This window comes from Thermobia domestica, chromosome 1, assembly GCF_964235325.1.
Source record: "Thermobia domestica chromosome 1, izTheDome1.hap1.1, whole genome shotgun sequence".
Taxonomy (NCBI): Eukaryota; Metazoa; Arthropoda; class Insecta; order Zygentoma; family Lepismatidae; genus Thermobia; species Thermobia domestica.
Genome location: NC_137454.1, coordinates 224,390,132 through 224,418,061, shown reverse-complemented (window position 1 = coordinate 224,418,061; position 27,930 = coordinate 224,390,132). Strand labels below are relative to the sequence as shown.

Below are 27,930 nucleotides of genomic sequence, written 5' to 3'. Positions count from 1 at the left end.
GAAAGAGTTTCTACAGTCTTTCATTCTGGCTACATGACTTGCCCATCAGGGTCTCCTAGACTTAACGGCCCTAATAATATTAGGCAAATGGTATAAATTATGCAATTCCTGGTTATGAAGTTTCCGCAATCTGCCTTCTTTCCCGAAAGTAAGCGACCTTGTTTCGCACTATATAGCATAATTATCGTTTTATATATTTTAAGCTTCAAATTCTTCGACAGAATTCGCGAATACAAAGAGTTTGGATTACATAATAATACGAGTTCCCTGCTTTCATTCGATATGTAATTTTTTCGTTGATATGGCTTTGGTCTGTTAATGTTGATCCTAGGTATTTGAAAGTGTCCACTTTGTCGAAAATATTACTTGATATTTTTAGCGTATTTAGATCACGGCAAGTTTCCATGTATTTAGTTTCTCTGAATTTTAATTGCTAAACTAATAAAAGTCTTAATTTCACTTTTATGTATCTTTTGTTACGTTGCTACCAGTACATATCTAACATAAGCTCTATAGTTAGAAATCAATATTACGATTTCATTATTGTGAGAACACAAAAACATGATTAAAATCAGGAATTAGAGACAATAATTTCCCTACATACTATCACTCACATGGTAAGGTGTTTGTCTAAAATTTGAATTTAGTAGACAATATAAACATGTCAGCGTATACCAAAGAAAACAGTATTATGTATATATCCACGTTAAAGCCGTTGATCCATATATATCATCAGGTCTGGTCTTCCGTGAGGAAATAAATCTTAAAAAAGCTGGACCGAACTTATATAAATGTGACAACAATCTAAGAATTTTAATTTACAGCGGTTCGGGCATCACACTTTCATCTTGCTCGGATTTGTTTTATTCGTGTATAAAGTCAAGTGTGGATTATTGTTCGAAAATTATTAAAATAAATCTAAATTATTGTAGCAAATGGTAAAAATTGCGCAGTATCTTGTATGTTATATGCTACAATCAATTGAAAGAACTCACATGTTCCCTCGGGAGCCGCCAATAAACAAAAGTAACCTGCTGTCGTTACTTTTTAGCGTTTTAGCAGCAAACTTTCTATTTTTCCTCCCAACAGATGTCAAGAACGTGTGAAAAAGGCAAAATAACAATGGATTATTATTATTATTTTATAGAAGGCATTCATCATACCTTACTTCAGTAAAGAATTTGAGCTGTGTGGATGCTAGGTATAATATGATGCAAATAATCATCTCACTATAACTCTTGCACTCTTAAGCTTTTGGCTCTCCCTTGTAGCCTTGTTCATGTAGATAAAAATACATATTTATATTTTCATAATTCTTTTATGTCTCTTATTTCTATAACTTACCCCACGTGAACAAGGCACCGTCAGAGAGCCGAAAGCTTGAAAGTGCCGAAAGCAAAGATTATCCAGCAATAAGAAATTGAGCTAAGTGAAATGATTATTAATAGTCCTGAACGTGTTGCATTCGTTTGGAGGAGACATAAATAAATTGTCATGTTTTATGACAAGCTTTCTACAGCATTTCAAAATAATTTTATATCATCCAGAAATCCAAAACTTTATACGACACATTACCACGAACCCTAAGTTAAGTTAATTTTGAGACAAATTGTAACGGCAGCTGCAATGCTTAATTCTACCCTAATCTAACATAACGTAAGTATTTCGTGGAAGTTCAGTAAATTTTGTCGTTAGTAGAAAAGCTGGGAAGTACCTTTTTATGTTATTAGAATTCACAATAAATGCAGCTATTTTATTATTTTTTTAAATAATATAAAATAATTTCATTGGAAGTTTGATAACTGACTATTATTTTCCACATTCTTCTCTTCTACAGTTTGGACGCCACCACAGAAGTCGGAGCAAGAGAAGAAAGAACAGCAGGCACAGCAGCAGCAACAACAACAACAGCAAACATCACAACAACAGCAGCAGCAGAAGGAAAAGGAACAGGAGAACAAAGATATCCAAGATGCATCGCCTGTGTGGACTCCGAAGAGTGGGCCCAGTCCTACTTCCGAACGAAAGTTTCGGCCTGTAAACTTTGAAACATCGATACCTAAAAAGACGCGGGCGGAGGTGCCGGTAAGACATACATTGCTATTTCTATGTAAGAAGATTCACTAGTTGCCCTAATTCTATTGGATATAGTATGATATAGTATTATTAATAAGTATACTATAACAGTTCTAGTCTATATTTGTTTGTGCGCTGTTGATTACTTGTTGATCCGAATTTATTATTTTTGATCGCCAGAATTGGGCATTTAAAATATGATTTGGAATATAGCATCGATAGTTTTATTACGTAAATTCTGAGTTATGGTATTTTTCTAACACTTATCTAAATATATGAACTAATTAAAGGAAAAGTTTGTTCATTTTTGGAATGCTTGATAGAATAATTTGAGTTGGAAAAGAATGAGCTCGATGATCATTTGTATTATTTAGTTGGAGTTTAGTGTCCCTTTCACAACCGAGGCTATGTGAGACGCAGAGCTAAAATTTGAGGCAGAATCCGAACCACAGTAATACTTTCTAATTTCAAGGTTCTGTCATGAGGCATCGAACCCGAGACCTTTGACACCAAAGACACGTCCGCTAGCGTCTAGAGCAGCTAGGGTTCACCAGTCTTGACTGGTCTTTGTTGCGATGTGTTTCATGTTATATATTGCATCTGTTATCTCCTAGAAGACGAATGAGAGAGGAATGATGGGATTGGAGTTAAAGAGTTAAAGATGAAAGAACAGTATAAAACACCTGAACAGGATTTGAATCTTCAACAGACAGATCTTGCGACTGACAGCGTAATGCCTTAGATTGCTCGGTTATTCATACTCAACTATAATTATAAATATTACCTATTTACCCATTTTCAGTATTAAGATTACACCTAAACAGCTTGTAGTTTCATACGAAATCAATTAAAATACAGGACGAGGTAAGATATGATTTAAGTCAAAAACTTTTATTTGTTAACAATAAATAAAAATTCTCATGTTAAAACATCCAAAAGACTTAAAATCCATGAACAGTTTCAAGGCAGGCTTCACCATTTCCTCGCCACATCGAGAGAAAACTTGTAAAATAAAAGAGATGGTATATGAAATTTTATGCTTGTTAATTCTGTACAATTCATCACTTTTTACTCTACAGGACGGATAAAGAGAAAATTTCATTTCTGTTTTCAATCATGTTGCGACAAGTTTTCTTTCGATGTACTGAGGAACAAGTAAGAAGTACATTGAAACAATTCACAGATATTATTATTATTATTATTATTATTATTATTATTATTATTATTATTATTATTATTATTATTATTATTATTATTATTATTATTATTATTATTATTTTGAGTTTTAACGCATAAGAACTTTTATTTACTATTAATAAACATGCATTCGATAGTAACAATTATTAATTAAGCTTTATTTATACATTCACAAGAGTATTCAACTGTTGCGCTTGATATTACGAACGTACTAAGAATCATGGTACTACGAGATAAGAACAGGTTGAAGTTACTAACTGGAAATTTTTGATGTTGATCGCTAATGTTATGCTATTATACAAAACTTTAGGGGGAGGGGAAAGGGGGAGTAGTTGAGAGCATGAAGAAAAGCTTTAATAACAAATTTCATACATACTCGTAATATGATTAACATTTGAATAAAAGAAAAACTAATTAAAGTTACGAAATGAAATGCATGCCAAGAAACGTGCAAAGAGATTTTGAGAAGAGCTTCATAATTTCAGTCCTGAAGAACGGTTGCAAAAATGTGAAGATCATAAGCAGCACGGCTATTTATTAAAGAACAAGGGGGAAAATAGAGCAGTATCTACTTTGAGAACAAATTTGTGAGCAGAACAAGAACATGAAAGGCGGTAAACCACTTTAGCTTTTATAGATATTGAAAAAGCATTCGACACTATAGGTTGGAAAATAATTTTAATAATATTGAAGAAGTTAAAGGTGGACTAAAGTCACTATATGATACATGAACTATCATGGGCGCCCGAAGGTGGGGGCAGGGTGGGGCCCGGGCCACCCTCTGGCTCACGAAAACGATTTAAATGTCTTAAAATTTTCTTATTGGCCCCTCCGTAGAAAATTTTCTTCGGGCGCCAATGTGAACCATATGAGAACTAAAGAGCGACTATACTGTAAGTAAAACTACATAAGAGGAAGGGAGAATATAGCAAAACATACTTTTATTCTACATATTGTATATGCCGAATATGCAATAAGAATTTGTCATCTATAATAACAAATTGATAACAATAAAGAATGTTGAAAAAGCCACTGAAGAATTTGAGTGAGGAACTGAAGAAAGAGAAAAAAGAAGAAAATTCTCAAGTGCATGAAGAAGGAACTGAAAGAAGTAAATATTTCCCCTGACGATGGAAAAGTTGAAGAAGTGAAAAAGGCTTTGAAATCATGATAAAATTAGATAATACAGGTAAAGCAGCCATTTTACGGGGTAAAAGGTTTATGGAGATCGTAGTACATATTTTAATAACAATAAAGAAAATAATTTAACTCTAAAACACGATGGTTATCTGTGATAATTACCATGAAATTGGATTTAAGATACGGTAGTTAATTTTTCTAAGCCATTTCTATTTGTAATTAAAAGATTGGCATAGAGGCAACATTTCTCTACCATTAACCATTAAATAAGTTTTCCATTGCCCACTAGATATTACAAGCATGCCATTATCAATATACCAAACTAACACAGAAATCGTTTTCGTTGTGAAGTATAGCAACTGTTGCTGAAAATTCGTTTTAAAAAAGTTAAGATTTGCCTCATGGTTATAGAGACAATAGGTGGCTTCCCCACCCAACCTTTCCAGTGCTTGAAAGAGTTAAGAGCTTCGTATAGAGTTTAGCTTACATAGATGAAAAATATGAACACTTCAAGAAAGAAAACGAAAGAGAATTGGAAACTTTTGAAATATACCGCAGAAAAATATAGAATGCTACGTATATCATAGAAAAAAATGCAGTAGTAACAGAGACAGTTACGAAAAGAACATATGTTTTCTACTGGAGAAAACAAGAAATATCACGATTGGTCATTCAATTCAAATCAAATAGTATAATATACTGCTAGAAGAAAAAGTTGAAGAGAGACAGAACATAGAAGACCAAGAACATATCTGGACTTTTCAGGAAAGTTCGACTGTATCAATTTGTCAAACAGTTACCACTAGTACCATTAAAAGTATATTCGCATAATTATTTGAATTATTTTAACAGCAATAATTACCACTATAATAATAATAATAATAATAATAATAATAATAATAATAATAATAATAATAATAATAATAATAATAATAATAATAATAATAATAATAATAATAATAATAATTATTATTATTATTATTATTATTATTATTATTATTATTATTATTATTATTATTATTATTATTATTATTATTATTATTATTATTATTATTATTATTATTATTATTATTATTTTGCCCTTACCGGTACACCGCTCACCACAAGTTGAGGAGGTTTCATGCAGTACATTTGGCAGATTACTATGTCATCTTGACGTTGGAACTTAATAACTTAATAAAACCATGTTACTTTTGAAGAGAAGATTGGAAATGCAATTGAACTTCAATGTCTTTCATTGTAGTCATTCCTTAAGTTTATATATCAGAAAGAAAGGATTTAGATAAGAATTATAGGATTACAATATAATTTATAGAACTTTTGTTTTATCAGAGTCAGCAGATAAGTATTTAAATACTAGTTTCTTTACAGACTTACGCAATGTTAACAGATTATGAAGAATATATTCATAATATTTACTCTTGATGCATTGATTTTTCTTTTGTTTAGGAAACGAAGCCTGCTCCTCCACCTCCAGAAGAGTCTTTCGCATGGCAGTCGAAAGAAGGCGGAAGTCCCTTGAAATCTCCTTCAAGTGATAAATCAGCTGCGTCTTCAACGATCAGTTCTTCCTTGGATAAGCACTTGGTACAAGGGACAGGAACGTTTGCGTCAGCGGCACCCAACTTCTCTTCCAGGCTGCCCCGAGCTCAAAATCCCACCATTACCTTATTGCAAAAAGCTAGAGGTAACGTGCAAACAAAAACCTTTCAGTTTATTTATTTCAGCAATAGTATTACAGTAATAACTTTTTAACCATTTGGTTAAATAAGGTTCACAGTACTTGTATATTTGTTTTAGTAAAGTGTACTTTAAATTTAGTTCACAAAAACGTTGCAATGAAGTTTTCTTTTATAGTTCAATTCTTTGTAGTTATACTTAACAAAAAAATGCAGGCTTCCTCACTTATGGTGATTTTTATTGAGTATAATGATGCATTCCATCTATGCAGCAAATAGCAGCAGTTTTGCAGTGACATCATCACTTGTACGTCTCAAATAATACTAGGTTATAATTTTCAGTGAATACTAAAAATCTCATAAACGAATTTAAAATTCTTAATACTTGTAGCTTTTAAACCACATTCATGAGATGAGGCTAACACTACGGAAAATCAACCAAAATTCTTACCAGAAATTAAGTTCTCAAAGACATTTTTATTTCCGAAAGATAATGCTGCAGAAAAAACATAGTTGTTCTTGTATAATAATCGTTTAGCACATAGCACATACCTGTATTTTCCTAGTTCTTCCAAACGTGGTATTATATGATCAGCATCTAAGATCCCGAAGACAGTGACATATTCATCAAATCAGTTGTTGCTTTGCTATCAACTTTCTAATCATTTTGTAAATGCTCTTGTCCAGAAGAGGTCAGCAATCCTAAGTTGAAAAAGACTAATACTGAGTTTCTTCTTCTTGGACACAACTGGCATGTTGTATAATTGCCTTGGTTATTCTTTATATAACGTACTATTTCTTTAAAAATCTTTTATTCTTAAGTATTGGTAGAAGTTTAGAACTGTATTAAGTCTTTAAAAAGGAAACGAATAATACTTAACCACAGAATCAGTTGTTTCTGAAAAAACATTATTATGCATTAATCTATCATTTTAATATATTATACTATCTGGCGAAAGAAATATACTTAAGTACCCTTTGTAAATTTCATTTGCTACATATTATCTTAAAGAATAAGCAGACAATAGAGTCGCATGATTCAAATATAGAATTTATCTCATTGCTGAGACAAGTTGATATGCAAGCACTGTAGAATATATAATATAGGTGTATCATCTCCCCATACTACTCTGCTTATTTATTTTAGTATACGATACCACTAAAATTTTAATATTTATAATTTTTGATCCTTCAGTCCACTGTAGTCACTGGACTATTCTGCACGTTTTCTTTAATACTTAATCTGAAACACAATCTGACTACTTCTTTCACCATCAAATTCTCTTGTCGCCGTAATTGTCATGAGAAAAGCTTTTTTTGCTTTTTTGATCTTTCTTCATTAATCAACAACTTGAAATTTTTATTGCCGGGCCGAAAGATACAGCAAATAGTTTTTCTGTTTGTTATACAGTTAATAGTAATCACTTCCATATAATTTTATTTTATACTTTGCTACATATTATCTTAAAGAATAAGCAGACAATTCTTTATTCTGTTATATACCAACGTTTTTATCTTTAAACTGGTTTCAAACAGTTCATTTTATTCAAAATATTATCCGCGTAATTAAAATAGCATTAAACAATAATGTTCATTTCATTTACATCAAATAGGAAATATCATCCACTTTGAAGTTGATTTGCATGGGCACAGTTAACTATCTACGAACTCACGAATGTTGAGTTTATAGATACGTTAACTTTCATCATCCCTTTATCATTTTCACTCGATGTTTTTTGATTTTTTTTAAAGAATAATATTTTTTTATAGTTCTTCACAAATTCTGTGAGCTTACATAATTAGTTGAATCTGTAGATATAGGCATTGTTGTGAGCATTCGGCTTCTTAGCTTATATGTGTATTTTTGTTTAATATTTGTTTTACCCCTAAACATAGCATGAGACGATGAACCTTTATATATGTATTTTTTCTTTTCTTGTAATGTAGAGGGCCAACTCCCTCGAGGTGCTCTTTACCTTGACCATAAAATGAACTCAAAGGAGGATGATAAGCCTCTTATTGGGCCTAATGAAGTTGGTAAGCAGTATAAAAATTTATTTAAGTGATATCCATACCAGGGATGTAATGAAAGATAAATAAATGTGAAAAAAGTAGATTACCAAGAAATTAAAAAGAAATATGCAAATTTATTTAGGGAAACACATATTTTTACAATCCAAATTTGTTCATTTATTTACCTATGATCTCGTACTTGTTCATGTAAACTCTGTTGAAAACATAAAAGTATTGTTAGAAAAATGTTCATTTCTTTTCTTGCATTTCCCTAAGCATTTTATACGGAATAGAAGATAAATGTTGCAGAAACTGTTGTTTATACTATTCTTGTTTAAAGAAAAACGTAATAATTAGAAAATTACAAATCATCATTTATTTACTCTCCCTTAAAGTTGAAGTTTTCTTGATGATGTGAAATAGGTGCGCAGAGAACCTAAAAATTTAATTTACCCTTGTTCTGCGAGGGATGAGTATCTGAAGTTGTTTCTTAGTAGCTTTATTGTTTGAGTTTGACTTCACTATTTTCTTTAAGACTCAAATCTGCAAAATCTGGTTGACGCTGTAATGGAAATCATAAACGTAACTAATGCCAATTTTTATCTTATCTTGTATTATGATTGAACACCATTAAATCAAATAAATATTTGCTTCTATGGTTTATTTAAGAAATTACGCTAGAATGCTCCTAATTGAAATATTCGATGCTAGTATACGATCGTATCTTCTTTTGTAACACACTCGTGAAACTGTACTGTCATCAAAGTATGTATAAAATTTCGTTTTATTTATATTTATGTAAATAATATAAAATTTTAATTAATATAAAAGCATCATAATGATCAAAAACCTACAATTTACGTAAATTTTCGTGTGTGCGTAGTTTATCATATATATATATATATATATATATATATATATATATATATATATATATATATATATATATTATAGATAGATAGATAGATAGATAAATATATATATATATATATATATATATATATATATATATACCGGATATATCGGATATATATCCGGTGTTTTTATACAACCGAACTGAATATTATCTCAACTTTATCGTGTGATCACAAAGGAAGCAAAACGTAAAATTGATCCAATAATGGTTGCTTGTTGTAAATTTAGTTTTATGAATTGTACATCATTATTCCAATGTCATCACCATTATTACACATAATAAAATGCTTGTGCTCCGGTGTGCAGCTCTGCCTGTTAGAACGTGTGTAATATTCATGATCTGTCGAAGTAGTCCAAATTTATCGAAAAACATCCAATTCTATGAAGAATTTTTCAAGTTATCCTAATTTCTTTCTTATATGAACATAAGAAAAAGTTTGTGGAGAAGCGTACATGAAAGTATTAGAATCTTAGTCTAACTTTCAAATATTACATATAATTTGATGCAAGTTATATGTTGTCAACACACTTCATAGTAAATAAGAAGTTCGTTTAAATGAATTAAAAAGATGTTAGGGAGGGTTTGCTTACACATACACACAGACACACATGCAAGAGCTTTCTTTTGTGAACTCCTTAACTTTCACGTAAATTGTAGCAAGCTAAATAAATGTGATATTAAATAAATAAATAAATAAATAAATAAAAAGTTGTTCCTCTTAAATCCTTTAGTATAATTGTGTTTACTAGTAACTGAAGGTGGAGAGTACATTACATCCCTGGTATATGTTTTTATTTTTCTTATTTTTAGTTTATTTTATTAGGTAATAAATAAATTAATAATAGGACACCAAGAACAAAGAATAACCTAGAATTCCACCAAGATGAAAATTTTATATTTAATAAAGATCCACATTATATAACGAGTCACTATAACATTACAACTAATACCTAAAATTTGTGTTCAAAAGTTCAGAATTCGTAAAACCAAGATCTGTAGTAATTTCTAAATTGTGTTCGAAGTTTGCTCGAACTGAGTTGCGAACTAACCAATTCTCCAATGATGTGATGAGCATATGTACTCAGAAACTGTTAGAAATATCGAAAGAGTTACTTGTGTTTGGAATTCTTGTGTGAATTTTGATCTTTTTGATCCTTGATATTTAAAAAAGATATGGTCAAAATAGTAAACAATAAAATAAATAAATAACTTTACCATCTCCATGTGAAGTAAGACCAACTAAAAAACCAACCATATTCAATATAATGGAGTTCCAAATTATAATAGAGATATTACGTCCAGTTGGTAACAATGTGTTATTATTATTATTATTATTATTATTATTATTATTATTATTATTATTATTATTATTATTATTATTATTATTATTATTATTATTATTATTATTTTACGTTCCCCGTCATTATAACCTTATCCTATTAAAATTTCTCTTCACAATTTTCGTGGTTAAGGGCTCAAGATTTTAGGCACAAATTTCAAAAGGAGCAAAAACAATTCAAGAATTATTAGAAGCGTAAATTCGATTTAAAAAATCAAATTGATAATTATAAATAAGGAATATGACTAATTTGTAATTACTTGCCAAAGAACCTTGTTCCATCTAATGTGTAGTGTGTGATAAAATTTCATATATAATTTAAATAGAAAGTAGGTAAGCCGATATGATTGTGTTCATGTAAAGAACTTGGCACTCGTTTGTACGCATTAAAGAGGCATTCTGATAAAGTAAAAATTAGACCCTTATATTCTGAAAAGTTTTTGTTACACGCAGTTGGTTAAGAAATTATTGAGCACAGTAAACTTCCGAATTTATTAAAAGTGTAAAATCAATATTTGCAGTGATATTTTTACGAAATGAGTTACATAAACCAAGAATAATAATGTTAATGTCTACATGTAATTTAACCTACAGTTTATACTGTGAAACACGAATACGAGAGTGAGGAAGAAGATAAACCCAGAAAGATCGTGGAGCTAGGACCAAGGAAGTATGAAGGAATTGGGCCTACTACAAAAGACGGCCTACCAATAGGTCTTAGGACGGTGAGTAATCAGTTTTACATATATTAAATTTCAGTGTTGTTGTATTGGAACAGTTTGTCAAATGAATGAAGCATACTGTTAGAAAATCTGCAGTTGTTTTCAGCTAAGAGTTTCTCCAAATTTGAAAACTCTAGCAATCTAGCAAAGCTGTATGTATTTAAGGTGAAGAAAGTCAACAGTGTCAAAGTAGTTAGCACTTTCATAATGAGGGAGATAGTAGCTTGGAAACAATGTATTAGTCTTCCCCTCTGTTTCAATAATATATAGATTCCCTGTTTTTCGACTGTTACTGGTCTTACTGACATTTGGGGTAACAACAAGAGTGTTTTTTGCATGGTCGTGTAACATCGAACCACAGAAAAGAAAGCAGACCAGTTAAAATACGAGAGAAGAGCTTTTAATTTTGTGCAAAATTTGGGAGTCTTAAAACGACAGCACTTGTGGTATCCCTTTATGCTGTAAATAAACATGGATTCTTTTTATTGGAGCCCCGGTGTAGTTTCCTTTATATACTCACCTTCCAATTACAGGTTCCAGAAAAGGAATGAAACGACAGGGGTGATAGAGAGAGTGGTATATACGCGTGGGTATACAGGGTGGGCCATTTTAATTAATCCACGGAAATATCTAAAAAATGATAAAACATAGAAGAAATGTTTGAAGTACACGTTATATATTGCTAAGGGGGAAAACCATTTCCGCCAAAAGTACCCCTCTCCACCCCCCGGAAATGGGGGTAACGGGTGGTAACTTTGAAATGTCAAATGGGAATATGGGTCGAGTAATACCTCGTTCGAAAGGTCTTGGAAAACTAAGTAACGCTGTACCAAAATTTGTTTCATATGGAGCACCAGTTTCAAAATGGCCGCCATGATATAGTTCGGAAACTCCAGTAGCCGTAGTATGAAAACCATGGGAGGTAAATGAATGGAACAAAATTGAAATACGTAAATATCATAGGGCATATCGAATAGTGTGGTCCCTGTGATCCCAGTGGCCTCCCTGAAGGGGTCTTGGGGGCTAACTTCAAGATTTCAAATAGTAACATGAGTCGAGTGGTACCTCGTTCGATAAATCTTGCAAAATCAAACATCTTGCAGGAGAAAACGATTGAGGTGAAATGGCAGTGTTCTCAAAGGGCCACCGAAACATAGTATCAGTGTCAGAGAAAAGGTTTAGTATCCGTAGTATGAAAGCGATTGGAGATAAATCAACAGAAGAAAAACTGGAGTAGGTAACTGACGTAAGGCACATCGAGAGGTGTTGTCGGGGTGACTCCACTGAAAGGTAACTTGAAAATTTCAAATAGCAACTTGAAGCGAGTAACATCATGTTACATAGACAAATGAATATCAAACAGCTTCTGTAAGAATATTTTCGACATGAGACACCGTTTTCAAAATGATCGCCAAGATATGGTGAATGTGTCTAAGAAAACGTCTAGTGCCCATAGTATGAATAAGGGTAGAGATAAATGAAAATAACGAAAATTAAATAGGAAAACCACAGAGGCTTCCAAGGCTGGAGAATGATACAACAGAGATAAAAATGTTAGAGTAAAATTGCCATACTGTATAGAGAGATATCTAAGTCCTGCAAGATAATCTTTTCCTGTGCTCTGTATGTGAGTGGGGTGGAAAGTAACAGTGAAAGTTCAAATGAGAACTCTACTTTAATTCGCAAATTAAGGCTACCTTACAAATAGGTATGGTATGGTTGAAACATTTGTTTGTAAGGATGACGCTGTAGTGACTATAAAAAGGTGAAATTTTATTTGAATGGTAACGCATATCTGTATGGCTAAGTATGATTTGATGCGAAAACAGAAGGAACGTTATACGAAAGAAGTTGTCGAATAATGCTGTTGCTGGAACTTACAAACGTGTGAATTTGCTAATCTCCGTCGCCACAGAAACTTTTATGCAATGCGTGCTGGTTATTCGGAAAGCATTTCGGGGATATACGTACACACTGTTTCGTCCCTCAAGCTCACAATATGACATGAGTGACATGAGTGACATAGTTAATCAAAATGTAACTGTGGCCAAGGGCGCCCATGTTGTGGTTTCCAAGGGAGGCAAGAAAAAGCGACATTTCAAATATAGTTTCAAATTTTGCTGTAGCTATTCTAAAAATTCTATTGAGTCTTCGAAATTCCGAAGCACAATTTCCTCTAGGGGCGAGAGCCCCCCTTGCCCCCTTATGGGCGCCCTTGACTGTTGCAATCCGCATTAACTGAGTGCACTAATTCTCTATCCCTGAAGTCTGCCTTCCAAACAGCATTGGGTAGGTCAAGCGTATGCCCGAACCGTTGTCCGGTCGGACATTGAAATTTTGAAGTTAGCTCACAAGATCCCTTCAGGAAAGACGCTGGGATCGCAGGGGTCACATCATTCGATATGCCCTATGATATTTACGTATTTCAATTTTGTTCCATTCACCTACCTCCCATGGTTTTCATACTACGGCTACTGGAGTTTCCGAACTATATCATGGCGGCCATTTTGAAACTAGTGCTCCATATGAAACAAATTTTGGTACAGCGTTACTTAGTTTTCCAAGACCTTTCGAACGAGGTATTACTCGACCCATGTTCCCATTTGACATTTCAAAGTTACCCTCCGTTACCCCCATTTCCGGGGGGTGGAGAGGGGTACTTTTGGCAGAAATGGTTTTTCCCCTTAGCAATATATAACGTGTACTTCAAACATTTCTTCTATGTTTTATCTTTTTTTAGATATTTCCGTGGATTAATTAAAATGGCCCACCCTGTATACCCGGACCGGAAATTTCGTCTTTTGGCTTTTCCAATGACAATATAACTTATGATTTTGTAGCTGTAAATATTGAAAGAATGACGATTTTTTTTTTAATTAACGTAACGATTCGGAATTGTATCTGACATTTGCCAATTATAAATTGTTCTCAGCGAGGAGAGAGGGAGGGAAGAGAAAAGGACAGAAACAAAAGTCCTCATTTTAAATATATGGTCTCGTTATGTGTTTATTATATGACGTCACGATGTGATATATAAATATATATTTTTCTTTCCTATCTTGAAAATATCGTAGCTTAATTAAAATATTACATTATCATGTTAAGTACAAAGTTAAAATGCATTGTTTTATAGATCTTGTGTAGAAATCGCTTCCTAATTACTGGTTATATCGTATACTGCTATATACAAATTTATATACAACAATATTAATGTTGTACGCTAATATCTAAGTTCACTGCTATCGTTAATAATTTATTTAATAATATTACCTTTTAGGGATTTATTTTAGTCTGTTGCTATCGGGTTCTTCAGATCTTTGTGAAATAATCTGGTCATTCTTCTCAAAACTTGAATGAGTTAGTCATTTCCAATAGATCGTCAAAGAGGTACACAAGTTTATCGGTGAAATGCTAACTTTTGGTGTGCAGGGTCAAGGATGCGATCCAAACAGGGATGCATCCATGGGGAAAGTTAACCAAGTTTGTAGTTATTTTGTTAGATAAACTCAAATTTCCTTTCACACCCAAGATCATATCAGCAAATATTTTGTAATTATTTATTTCTCTTTTGCTATTTTCTACAGGGCATAATCTGTGACATGTTAAATTAAAGGGAGCAACAATGTCAATTAGACTTAATATGTGTTCCCCAATTTAAGAACACCGACTAGTGATTTACTGAAAGCTTTTCTGGGCTTCTTTCTAGAATGTTTAGTTTTTCCAAAATTCATTCCAGAAGATGATAGTTTCAAATTTCAGGCATACTATATTGCAATTTTCTAATTGGCTTTACGCTTAATTGTACTAATCTGTATATGTCTCTATTATGTTCTAACAATGAGGAAATTTGTGCTATTGAGATATAGAATCTCAAACTAACAATTCGATTTTTTTCTTTTTCTTTTTTTAATACAACAATTGGTAACTAAGATTTTATATTCTGAATTTCTTATGAGTTCATTAAAAGAAATCTCTGTATTGTTTTTTTTCTCAGGATAACTTTATGTAAATAATTAAAAACTAAGCTACTCTGAACGCTTGTATAAGGATTCATTTTATATTTTGGACTAAAGTGAGGCTTTCATCGGAAGAATAAAAGTTAGTTTAAACATAAATTTTATTTAACATAAAACAGAAGGTATCAGTGCAAAAATCACCGTCCCTTACCTATTAAAATTTGTAAATCGTGCACAAATAGCCTTTTTGAAGATGATTACGTTCCCATATACACAGTATGGCTTATTTTTAAGCTCATCATACCATCATAAATATATAGCCGCATGACACGGTCTGTTTGTGATGTAGTCACATTCAGAAATGTTATTTGCTCATAGTGATAGCCAAATTCTAATGGGTAGATATGGTAACTTTTCCAATTTTTATTTTCGTTGTTTTGATTATAAACTATTCCTTCTCATATAGCCTTGGTACTGTTAAAAAGGAAGAAAAAAGAAAGAAAAATTGATTTTTAAATTATTTATGTCCTTCCGAGGAAGGACCATAGTTTGCCCGAAATATTAAAATTTTTTAGGCTACCTTACGGAGTAGATAGTACATTCATTTCTGAATTATCCGTAGAAGACTTCAGCACAAATTTAACAATTACTTGATGCAAAACTAAAATTTGGGAAACGTACTAGAACTTAAAAGTACTAAGAAATCGAATATTTAGAGTTTGATACGTTATTTAGACTAAGAAGTCATCTGATCTTGGTATCACGTAATTATTACTCGTAATGTAATTATTTACTCATAATGTAAGCTGTAAATAACAGTTTCAAAACTTTTGTTAATGTTTCTGAGCGCGAAGTTAAACTTTTAAATTTACTTTTTGGTTTACAATGTTAAAATAACGTACGAATTATGTTTAGTATAGCTTTTAATATATTCGATTCCAATGTCAACGCTACATAGCTAATAGATTGTTTTTTTACTCACTGCAAACCAGAAGGAATCTCAGGTAAGCTGGTACTTCAAAGCTTGTAGTATTTTATGTTATAAATATTTATCCGAAGGAAATCTTGTTCTGATATCCTTTAACAAATTGATTAGTATTTTCGCTCGCAAAATTCGTTTTGCTATTCATTACATAAAACTAAAAATATACATGCTTAATATATTCCATTAGTAACAATGATTTTCAGGTGACTACAGATGTAGCTATTGGGCTTCTCACTATGTTAAAAGGTGGTAACTTCTCCAACATAACTACGCGTAATATATTTGTGAATCCAGGAATACTAGTATTGGCGAGAAAGCACAATAGCTCAATAATGTAGTATATATATATATATATATATATATATATATATATATATATATATATATATATATATATATATATATATAGAGAGAGAGAGAGAGAGAGAGAGAGAGAGAGAGATGTAAATGAGCGAACTTTTCAGGCGAACTTTCGTTTTCGAAAGTTCGTTTCCGAACTTTTCATAAGCAACTTTTCCCGAACTTTCGCTTTCCTTTATTTACTAATTAACGACACTTATTTTATAATAAGTTAGTCTGAACATTGTGTGATGACTGTGAGCTAGCTATGTGTTATACAGTATAGTTGTTTGCACCATAATGATACAAGATGGACTGACACACATTGACATTATACATGATATGGATAAACACGTAAAACACATTATTGTAACTGAATCAGTGCTTTCCACAAAGAAAATAATATTAAATTAAATTATTAATTTTGTATTGGTAATGTGTGAGTTTATGATATAAACTTGTTTGTGCAACTCAAATTTAAGTTTTCGGTTGTCAGCATCATGTAAAATTGAAGGTTCCTGCCGAAAACATACTGTTTTATGATATAGGCTTGGAATTTGAAATACATTCTTGTAACGCTCCGTAACGTCTTTTGAAAAAATGTGAAAATTATGTACTATTAGAAAGAGAAAAAAAACTAAAATAAATTTACTTCGATTTTTAATATAGCCATGTTATATACCAAAATGTTTGTAATTTTACAGGGATTTTTTAATGGACAATTTAAAAAAAGTTAGCCGAACTTTCGCGCGAACTTTTCATGTTTAAACTTTTCATGAAATTTTCCAACACTATATATATATATATATATATATATAATATTATTTAAGGTATCTATCAATATTAGAGAAAAATTTTAACTTGTGTAAAAAAAAAATTAAAAATGTGAATGAATTTAACTTTTACAACTAGAATTTTAAGTATATATTTCGTCACATCTGCGAGTAACATTTGTGTAAAATATATTCAACATTTTCTTCAATATGCAATAAAAGATCATTCATGAAACATAACATATATTAAAAACTAGTGTACAATTTTCTTTGAGAAAAAGATGACCTGATACTTACTAGTATAGTGTTAGATTTCTAATGTTAACAAAATATTGCAAATCTATAAGAAATTTTAATACCTTCTTCTAATGTACAAAATTTTTCTCCAATAGGGAGTGAAAGAAGAAAACCAAGCTAAATGGTACAAAAGAATGTATGATTCACTGCATAAATCAGGAAAAGATGGTAAGTACGAGCATAGAATTTTATTTATGTAATACATCCAGTTTTACGTTTAGTACTTCGAACTATTTGGAAAAAATAAAATAAATTTGAATTTAAATTATTAGATGGTCCTTAGTCTACGGTACAAGTAATGAATAATTTGAATATAACATTGTTAGAGTACAACTGATTTATGAAGTATACGGCTCACTAATCACACTGTTTACAAATTAACAAAATGGTCGCTAGAGAATTCGAGAGTTGCGTGTTTTAGTTCCTTGTGTTATTGTTCTAACTTCGTACCTTTACGAAATACAAGACGTTTCAGAACATGTAGTAAAATATTTCGGAAGATGGTAGTATGGGTAATTCTGAATAAAGTCAGTATATTTACAGATACAACTTTTTCGTAATTGGTGCGTAAAGGTAATACTACTATGATAGAAGTGCAAAAACAATAAATTACTTACTGTTAAAGGAAACGAAAGTGAGTTTCAATTGTTCGACATACAGAATGAACAATCATTTAAAAATAATTCTCTGTGTTTGTATATTATACAAGTTTTCATATAAATTTTCCAATTTTGACGAAACTTATGTGCATTTATTTATTTATTTATTTATTTATTTATTTATTTATTTATTTATTTATTTATTTATTTATTTATTTATTTATTTATTGGCTTCTAATTAGGTCTGTTAATTGGGGTTGAAAATAATCAAGGATATTATTATAATAAAGAGTAAATTCTACTTCATCTGAGAGTATGCGCACATACAAAGCGCAAAACAACTTACCACGCGAATTTCTGTATACCTGATTAACATCCATCTATTTGCCTTATTTCTTCCCATTGCTTAGCGATGAGATCTATAAAAAAAATATGAGAATGAATTCAATTATTTTCTACTTAAAATTATGTCCTCTAACAATCTTCGTTAAAGATTTGTGACTTCCATAAACACGGCGAATATTTGCTTTGACACTTTGGAAACACTCTTACTAATTAGGGATGAAACCGATCGAAATTAGGGGGTAAATTCGCCTCGAAACTTGAAGAGGAATTCCACCCCCTTCTGTTCATTACTGAGCACAACGTTTCTAGTTTGTATTTATGGATTATTTCATTAGTGCAAAATGCGACAAATTAATTATGTAGCTTTACGTGTGAATACTATAAATTAAATGTATTCTGTTTTAAAATATTACTGAAAGATGGGGTTGTAAATAGAGCAGAACATTTACGAATGTTAATTTTAATATGCTGACATTCTATGCAGGTCTGATGGAAGTAAATACATGCATTAAAATCTAAAATGTAATCCGATCAGATGACTAATGTGTTTACCTGTGATTTTCCGATATTGTAGATTATTGGGTTCATATGTCGAGCCACAGAATTGAAAATAGCTAAATACAAATACAGATATAGTATTTAGACTTCTTTTGACTCTTCATCGTGTCGAAAGACAATATTACTTCATATAACGAAGTGAGAATCCCATACTCGCTTTGAAAAACATTTTACATGAGACTTCTATAGACGAAATAGTAAAAAAGTATCCATTCATCTGACTTGTCTTACTTCAGTACTGTTTTATTGATGAGCTGAATTTTATTTTGAATTTTATTAGCCTTGAATTTGGTTATATCGCTGAGATCTCTTGTGTTGGTTTGTGTGGTTTATATTATTTTGACAATTATTTACTAATTAGGTATTTGTAATTACTCGAATTTTCTACTTGTTTCTATTTAGCATAATTCGACTATATGCAATAGATACAAACACTAGTTATTTATCATTTCAGACACCTATTGCTGTAGCCTCTTTCAAAGCGAATCTATTGGAGGTTGGATGAACATGATTTCTTTTTCACAATAATTGATATTAATACTTATACTAAATCTCAAAATATTTCTTATTCCTTTTGAAAAGCCTGTTTTGTTTAGAATTTTCCCGTGAATTTTTTGTTTTTATTGTGGAAAGTTTAGATATAAGAATATTTTTTAAAAATATTATATTAACCAGTTAGTTTTATCGAGTACAAACAGTTTATAATGGTCGAATATGCTTATAAATAAGATAAGTGTTTTACGCTTAATCGAGAAGCAGTGCTTATTTTTAATTATTTTAGCATAAGTAATGTATTTTCTAACACATTTCCTTTTCAGATGAATATGTCACAGTACGATACAAGACGAGGAGAGGTGGTGAATTATTCTTCTTTTACTAAATAAGTTTTTGCTTGCAGTTTGTTGCCTATGTATTTATTGTTTTGTTTGGAAGGGATATGCTTCGAATTTGTTTTAACTTGCTAGATTCTGGCTAATGCTTTTTCTTGGACAATTGTCGAACTTTACTTTTTTTGGGGGTGAAAGTGAACAAATTTTAAACACAGTTTTAGCGATATGCTTGCTTTGTTTCTGTGTCGTCATCATTAAAAAGTTATTGACTTTGTTTGTTTGCTGAAATAATTTATTGGTAATGCAATTTATAAATATAAATTTAAGAGAGTGAATAAAATAATATTAACATACATGAAATATAAGGAACATTTGATGTGAACAATGGAACGATTACGAAAAGCATGACTATATCAGAGATACTAGTTTTGAACCAGTATATTGGAAATATAACTTTGATTTCTAATTTTGTAGGCAAAACAGCAATATATTATGGCCGGTAGTGTTTTACATATCAGAAATATGAAACTGAAAAGTTATTCCCATTCAAAATATAACCTTCATTGGCATTCACAATATTAATCACAATAAATTTATTCAAAATATTAATACATATTATTACTTTTCTACAGGAAATGAAATTATGAATAAAGTTATTTAAACACTACCCTTTTAGGATTTATGGTAACAACAGTTACCATAGCGTAGTGTTGTCTTTAACCACTTATTTAGGTCGTATAACAGATATTTAAGCCGGTTTTGTTATTGGTCAAGTTAAGCATAAACCAAAGAATACCTTAAATGCGTTTTGGAACCGAATGGTCCAAGTGGAAGCGGAAGGATGTGGCATTGTGTTTTTTCCTTAAGGCAACTTTCAAAATTTTTTCCGCCTTTTGTTTTCAAGATATCAAATTGGAATTTTGTACACTTATTGTGTACATAACTACGTATTTTTCAAGAGATTTTCAGATCCCTATGTGAATCCTGGCCCAGGCCAGAGGGGCCAAATATTCCGAGGGGGATTTTTCAGATAAATTTCAGTTTTGTCCCGAATTTTCCGGTCCAGGTGTATGATACGGACATGTAAGCGGTACCGTTGGAAAGGCCGCGTTATACTGAAGAAAATGGCGTTTGAACCATGACCCTAGGCCAAATAGTAATGACGCAGTAAATTTTTAGAATATATATAAAAGATATAAAATTAAAATTTTGGACACACATTGCGTACATAACTACGTATTTTCCAATAGATTTTCAGGTCCCTAAATGAACCCAGGTCCGGGCCAGAGGGACGCAAAAATTTAAAAAAAAATCGAAGAACTTTCGGTTTTTCCCGATTTTCCTGTTTCTGGAATAATACGGGCAAATAGCTGGTACCGTTGGAAAGGATACTCTATTTTGACCAAATAAGGGGGTATGAACCATGATCGTACGGTAAATAGTAAGAAAGCAGTAGCTGTTTGATTGAAAGTCTAAAATTGTGAAAATCCTAAAAAGGATAGGCATCACCGCATATTTCTTATAATCTCCTAATTGAGACAATAAATTTACAAAAGAAAACTTATTAAAAATAGAGTTAAAGAGTTAAAGAAAAATATTAGTATTAAAGTATATATTATTTAATTAAATATGTGCATTAGGCTTTAGATTTGTAAAAATAAACTTCATATAGTTATTATTATTATTATTATTATTATTATTATTATTATTATTATTATTATTATTATTATTATTATTATTATTATTATTATTATTAGACAGAAATTTTAAGAGAAATAGCTACGACTCATCAAAGCTCAATTAAATTAATAACAACTACTTTGTGGAAACTTCTTGCTTGCAGTTCTTTATATTCTATTTCTTTTTAGTTCTATTTGTAATTTTGTGTTAAATGATTTCTTACTCTAACACAAGTCATACGTATTAATAATTTATTATTATTATTATTTCTTTGCAGTATGTTTGTAAGCATCAAAAGAATAATTATATATAACTATAAACATGAATTATAACTTCTTTACGTTTATTATCTTCAAATTAGATAAAAGCATATTATCTCTTCAATGCTGGCTTTCGCAAAAGAAGATACAGAACTCTAGCTACGGCTTTCTTCAATTTAAGCTTTTATTGTCGGCTATTTATATGCTTTTAAAAGTAGCAATAGAAATTGTAGGTAGACATTTTAATTAACAACCAATCGTTAATCTAGCACTATAATTTTATACAAAGTAATTTATTTGTACTCTTTTCAATTGTTAATAATTATAACACTCGCTAGAATTGAAATAATACAGGGTGGTCCAAAAGTAGCTATACGATTCCATACTGATCAACTCATTGCTTTTTATATCATTTCTTATCAGGTAAACCTAGTTTCTTCATTGTTTTTACTTATATCTTAAGCTTGGAACAGCGAAGCAAATAAACCTATAAGCTAGAAAATTATACTTGATCAATGCAAGGGTGTATACCTACTTTTGGGCCACCCGTTTTGTAATATTATTGTCGCAGATTGCAGAAATTAACTTTCGGCGTCTTTGTGTCTAATAGTAATATTTATTTTGTTGGCAGAAAACTTAAATTATTAAAATATTCTCAATTTTGTACTGCTTTAATGTGAATAGTTTTTTTTTTAAATTAAGTTTTTCATTAGAACATTTAATGATATCTAGGGGAGGGGGTAATCAAAAAGTTCGTGCAATCACGTAGAAGAAACCCATTGTGGAGAACTCTGATATTATGATGGTATTAGTCCTTCCCTACGTAGTCATGGTGCCTAGCGACACACTTTTGCGAGCGGTTCTTCACTTTCTGTAACCCCGTTTTGTAAATGTCTGCTGTTTGGCTTTGAAATCACAGTTCAATCTCAGAAATGGCGTCATCCTTACTGTCAAAATGCCGTCCTTTGAGTGAATGATTTATTTCTGGGGAGAGAAAGAAGTCACTCTGTGCTATGTCATGTTAGTATGGGGTTGGGGCAATATTTCATATCCTGATTCCACTGCCTTCATCGTGGATGCATGGGCAGAATTAGCTGGTGCATTGCCTGTCAACAGCAGCACCCCATTTGTGACCAATCCACGACGTTTCTTCTTCAGTTCCTCTCGTAACTTAAGTCAGGAGATAGGAATAATAGGTACTAGTAATAGTGGGTATTCTGTCATGATGACTCCTTCACAGTCCCAGAAAACGGAAAACATTACCTTGGCGGCATACTTCTGCACTCATACCTTTTTAGAGGGCGAGTATTTCCATTGTTTGCTCATTTCCTTTGTTTCTGGGTCACAAAAATAAACCTAACTTTCATCCATTGTCACTAGTCTTCCGAGAAAGTCCTCTTCTCATTCACCTCACAGCGATGCAACATTTCTCTTGCAGCGTCCTTGCGATTTTTCTTCTGGAAAGATGTGATCAGTCGTGGCACATGCCATGCTGAAGATGCAGCTGGTTGTGAATGATATTTCAGGCAGACCCATAACTCTCATCTATTGCACACATAACACTTTCAATGGTTACCCCCCTGTCCTCCATTATGATCTTCTCAACTTTCTCCGTCATGGCGGCATCATCAGCGAAAGATGGTCTTCCAAATCTAGAAGTATCCGCGCTGGTCATGTGTTCAGTTTGAAATTTGCCGTTTCCCTTGGATACCATCTCATAGAATGGGGTTTCATCCCTAGACTTAGACTTCTTTAATCTCTTCGTGGATCTGCTTTGCTGATCTCCCCTGAATATGGGGGAACTTAATGACACCCATGCTTTAAGCTTGTCAATCATCGCACTTTCAGTGATTTACCTATAAAAAAATAATAAATAAGTAAATAAATTGTTCTAACTAGTCATGGTTAACACACAACCTAACTGCATAACTATAAAATATATGACTGAAGGGATTCGTAGTTCGTCACCTTCTAAGTGATTGCGCGAACTTCTTGATACCTTCTCGTATGTAAGTAATACATATAGAAAACAAAATCTCATATACGTGTATATAATATAGATTAGTGGTGGAGTAATATAAATATGTATCATAACAAAGGTATTCCAGAGGAGACATACGAAAATCAAAATAGGATAGAGAAAACTTTAATAAAATTAATTATGAACCTTTTTAGTTATTAATGGATGATTATTATGATAGGAAGAATATAGAAAATACGAAGGGACTAACAAGAGAATAGAGAAAATTGGTATTTTTTTCATATATAACATGTGGAAGCGATGTATGCCTGTTCGCATACGTTATTAGTTTCTTCTCAGTGGGGTTTATTGTGAGTGTGTGTTCTCATCATTGTTTATTATAGTGGTAGAAATAATGATTGTGATATTGATTTGTTTAGATGATTGTGCGTGTTTGTGTAGTCTTTAGTTTAAGATAGTGATTAATCTTTAATAAATAATATCGAATACGTAGAAATTCTTATTATTTTATGGTACTATAAACTTAAAGATAGCAATAAATTAATCAGTCATGTAGCGTTATTCAAGGTGATGATTTCAAATTCTTATATGTCCACAAGACATTACAAATATAAGACGCGCAAAAATGATTCCTAAATCATATAACACTACTTTTTAATATATTTGATTTTTAATATAATTGCAACACTTTTTGAAAAGTATCTAATGGTAATAATTTGGTTGAACTCTCTGTGACATCTCCTTCTGTAGAAAAGCGATCATTTGCGTGATAATCTACTATATGTTTATCTTTATTTTTATCCTCAATTTTACTTTTTACATATAATTATTGCACTTAAGATTACCATGTTGAATTCAAGTTTCATTTGATTCTCTGTTTTGGCACATCATTCGTCATTTTTCTCAATAATTTGACTTTAATAGATGTCATATATTCTCCCCTTTCCCCCCATTTTCATCCGTTTTTGGTACACTTTATTGTGTTGTATAAGTACTAAGAGAAACAGGAAATCTGTTAGGGTGCTTCATGCATCTCCGTATGTTTTATTTTTTCTTTAATTAAAATTTCAGTAACCAGCGAAGGTATCTCTTCGATGATTAAGTAATATCTTACCGCACCTATTGAATAAGTCATGTTATAATATAAGCCATGTTATCTTAATTGTTTTCGTTAGAAAAAAATATATTGTCTTTCTCACTTTACATTAAATTCACAAAATTATGTTCATGATCTTCATATTGTACAGTTTACTGATAGAGCTGTGGTGGCGAAGTTAGTAAAGCATCTACATATTAACTGTATGGCTCGAACTCAATCTCCGGTTAGAGCAGAGTCTGTTTTTCGTTTTACTTATGTTTCAATGTGGTTCAGAGGTTCATTCAGAGTCTGCAAAACGAGTATCTGGGAAAATCTGGGGCTAAATTCGGCCAGAGTATGATATGGACTGTATATCCTGCACTTCTTATTTAAGTAAATTTAGCTAAAGCAAACTAGAGAATTTTAAAAACTGTGTTTTATTACAGGACAATATCCATATGCAGGTGGCTATGTCTCCGAGCCTGAACCCGTGGGTTATGACTCAGATATTGGTTACTCAGCTAAATATGCCACTCTAGATCGTCGACGTATCAAGAATAAGGACTATGATTTCACTACAAGTACACTGCCAAGGTCAAAGTAAGTTTCTGTGCTGTAATGTTTAACTGAATATTTCACAAACACTTGTTTATAGCAATTGTATGATCCTAACTTTGGCAATTACAATTACTTTATTTAGTTATTCTTCAATGTTATTTAATTAGAAGAGTTCAATGAGATGATACTATAAAGTAATTTGAAGTTTAAATGTTGTCATGAAAAAAGGTTTCAGTGAGATACTGTGAAAATATGTAAAGAAATAGTTGTACAATGTGTACGTTTCACAGCTCAGTTAAAAGTGGTTTCCGATTACCTTCATCTTCTTCAAAATGGCATATCCTCTTTCTTCTTTATACTGTTCTATTGATATTTTGGCTGTTTAATATCAGCTGAAACTCATCAATCATTTGCTACTTTTTTCCATCAGATACTTAAGTGCAATATGTTTTCCTGTAGTACAAGTTCTCCATTTGTGTTAGTCAAGTAACTGTGAAAACTTCTCGTCTTTCAGAAGCTTTCGACTAATTTTCCACTAAAACTTTCAGAGGCTACATAAAGTATGCTGTATATCAATTATTGCTGTCTTGTGGTGAAACTGAATTTGTTAAGTACTACAAATGTAAGTCACCTAAGCAGCAGCCTCACTTACAGGAAGTTTAATACTTCATCCCAGGGATTGACATCTTTTCTCACTTTTTCTAAGCCATATCAATTCTAACATCAATAATACAACTGAAATAAAGGGTCATGCTATTACTTTCGTCACCCTTTTTCCATTTTAATGTGTACATGTAAGTGAGTGTCATGATTTGAATTGCCACTTGCATGTCATGTCCAACTTGTGTGTAAATTCTGTGAACAACGGATTTAATACTTTAATAATAAAATATATGTCACAAGTTTACATATATAGCAAATGCTAAATAAAACCAGAAACACACGTCAAACACATCTCATTGCATGATATTATTGATTTTGTTTCTTTGTTAGTGGAAAGGTATGTGATATAGTAAATCATATGTGCCAGAGGGAACAGGATCAGACATATAAAATATATATTATTTCCTTCTGCCGTAAATATAAAATTATCTTTACATTCACTTTTAAGTTTGCATTGCTGAAGATAAAGTTTCGTCACATTTATCGAAATGAACCATTGATTAGTAAGCAACGAAAATTTCAGCATATTACCTTAAAATTGTAACTTCATTTAGAGTTATTAAACAAAGATTGAGATAAATATTTTCTTCTGTGGATAATTTATTGTACAGTAATCTATTTTGTATGACGTTCTTTGGAAACACATTTTTCAAGGAAAGACAGAATCATTCTTGATTCGCTAAAATTATTGAAACTAGAACCTCTCGATTAGGAACGAAACCATCAATGGTTTATCAAAATAACAAATTATGAAATACCTTCTGATAATTTTGAAACTACTTTATCTATTAGAAATAAATTGTGTTTGAAGTATAATAGTTTCTAACGCGAGAAAAACATTTGTGTTTAAGTGTAGTTAAGGTAAAAATATTTAATATCTATTTATCGTTCTGTACCTATATGCTCTTGCACGTAGTTATAGGAAGCAGAGGTGTATACTGATTCTTTTGAAGCCTGTATTTTCAAAATCAGTTTGCTGAAATATGTTATCTATGAATGGGAGTAAAGAGTTTGGTAAAAGTTGTTTTCTAAAGAAAAAAGTAAAAACTGCAAATAATTCTTGCTTGCAAATTTAATTGTGCTAAAAGAAGAAAACACTATAAATTTAATATTCTTTTTAAAGGGAACTTCCCCTAATACCTTAAAAATTCATATTTCATTAATGACCTTAGCTTAGCTTGGATTAAGTTGCTTGGACCAGTTACCTGAATTTAGTTTATGTTATGTTTGAATAGGCGTCTCAGGCAAGGCAAGTTTCGGTTAATTTATATCCTATTAAGTAGCTATTTATCTTGCATTTGTATACGATTTCGTGTTGTTTAACTTTTTTTTTCTAACGCTGTCAAAGAATTTCAATACTGTATTCTCTCCTTACACATGCGCAGGATATCTCTTTTCCTTTCATCTTGGGTTCATGTTTTCCAACTACATTTGAGAAGTATACCATATTTGTTGCCGAATTACTGCCAATTAACTATCTTTTCAAAGTTTAAACCTGCTTTGCATTTATAAACAGTTTGGCTTCAACATTCATACAATTTCTTAATTTCAGAACATTTCTTCACTTCTTTCTCGTTTTCTATCTTTACTACTTTCTGAAAAATTTCTGGAACTACTTTCACAAGTAGAAACGCTATTGTTTCTTCAGTTTTCGATAAAACCATTGCAGTTTGCATATTGTGCTCTTCTTCCTTCTTGTAGTTCTTTCATAGATCCACAATGCTGTTTATGTAATGACAAATATTCACTTTATGCGATGTTTTATAGGTTATGTTTATTTTCTTATTTTCATCTTCTCTGATCATAAGTATAAGTTAATTTGTGGGAAGCTCACCTTTCTTTTTTTTCTTTTTTAAATAATAAATGTTTAAACCGTAAAGATTCCAAATGTACGAAGCAATAGAGCAAAACATCAAAATGATTATGAGGAAGTATTGCAATATTTA

General features: G+C 31.4%; 1 protein-coding gene across 15 annotated transcripts in view; it reads left to right on the top strand.

The window, feature by feature from the left end:
• Nucleotides 1–27,930, top strand: part of LOC145694314 (uncharacterized) — a 671,298-nt gene that overhangs the window by 578,295 nt on the left and 65,073 nt on the right. For 13 of the 15 annotated variants that reach the window (XM_081770435.1, XM_081770407.1, XM_081770451.1 and 10 more), the window contains 7 exons: nt 1,838–2,085; nt 5,863–6,100; nt 8,040–8,129; nt 10,955–11,085; nt 17,528–17,600; nt 19,753–19,788; nt 25,210–25,363. In XM_081770435.1, coding sequence (XP_081626561.1) covers nt 1,838–2,085; nt 5,863–6,100; nt 8,040–8,129; nt 10,955–11,085; nt 17,528–17,600; nt 19,753–19,788; nt 25,210–25,363 — 970 coding nt within the window. The remainder of the gene's footprint in view (nt 1–1,837; nt 2,086–5,862; nt 6,101–8,039; nt 8,130–10,954; nt 11,086–17,527; nt 17,601–19,752; nt 19,789–25,209; nt 25,364–27,930) is intronic. The other 2 variants (XM_081770496.1, XM_081770426.1) reach the window with 2 other exon arrangements.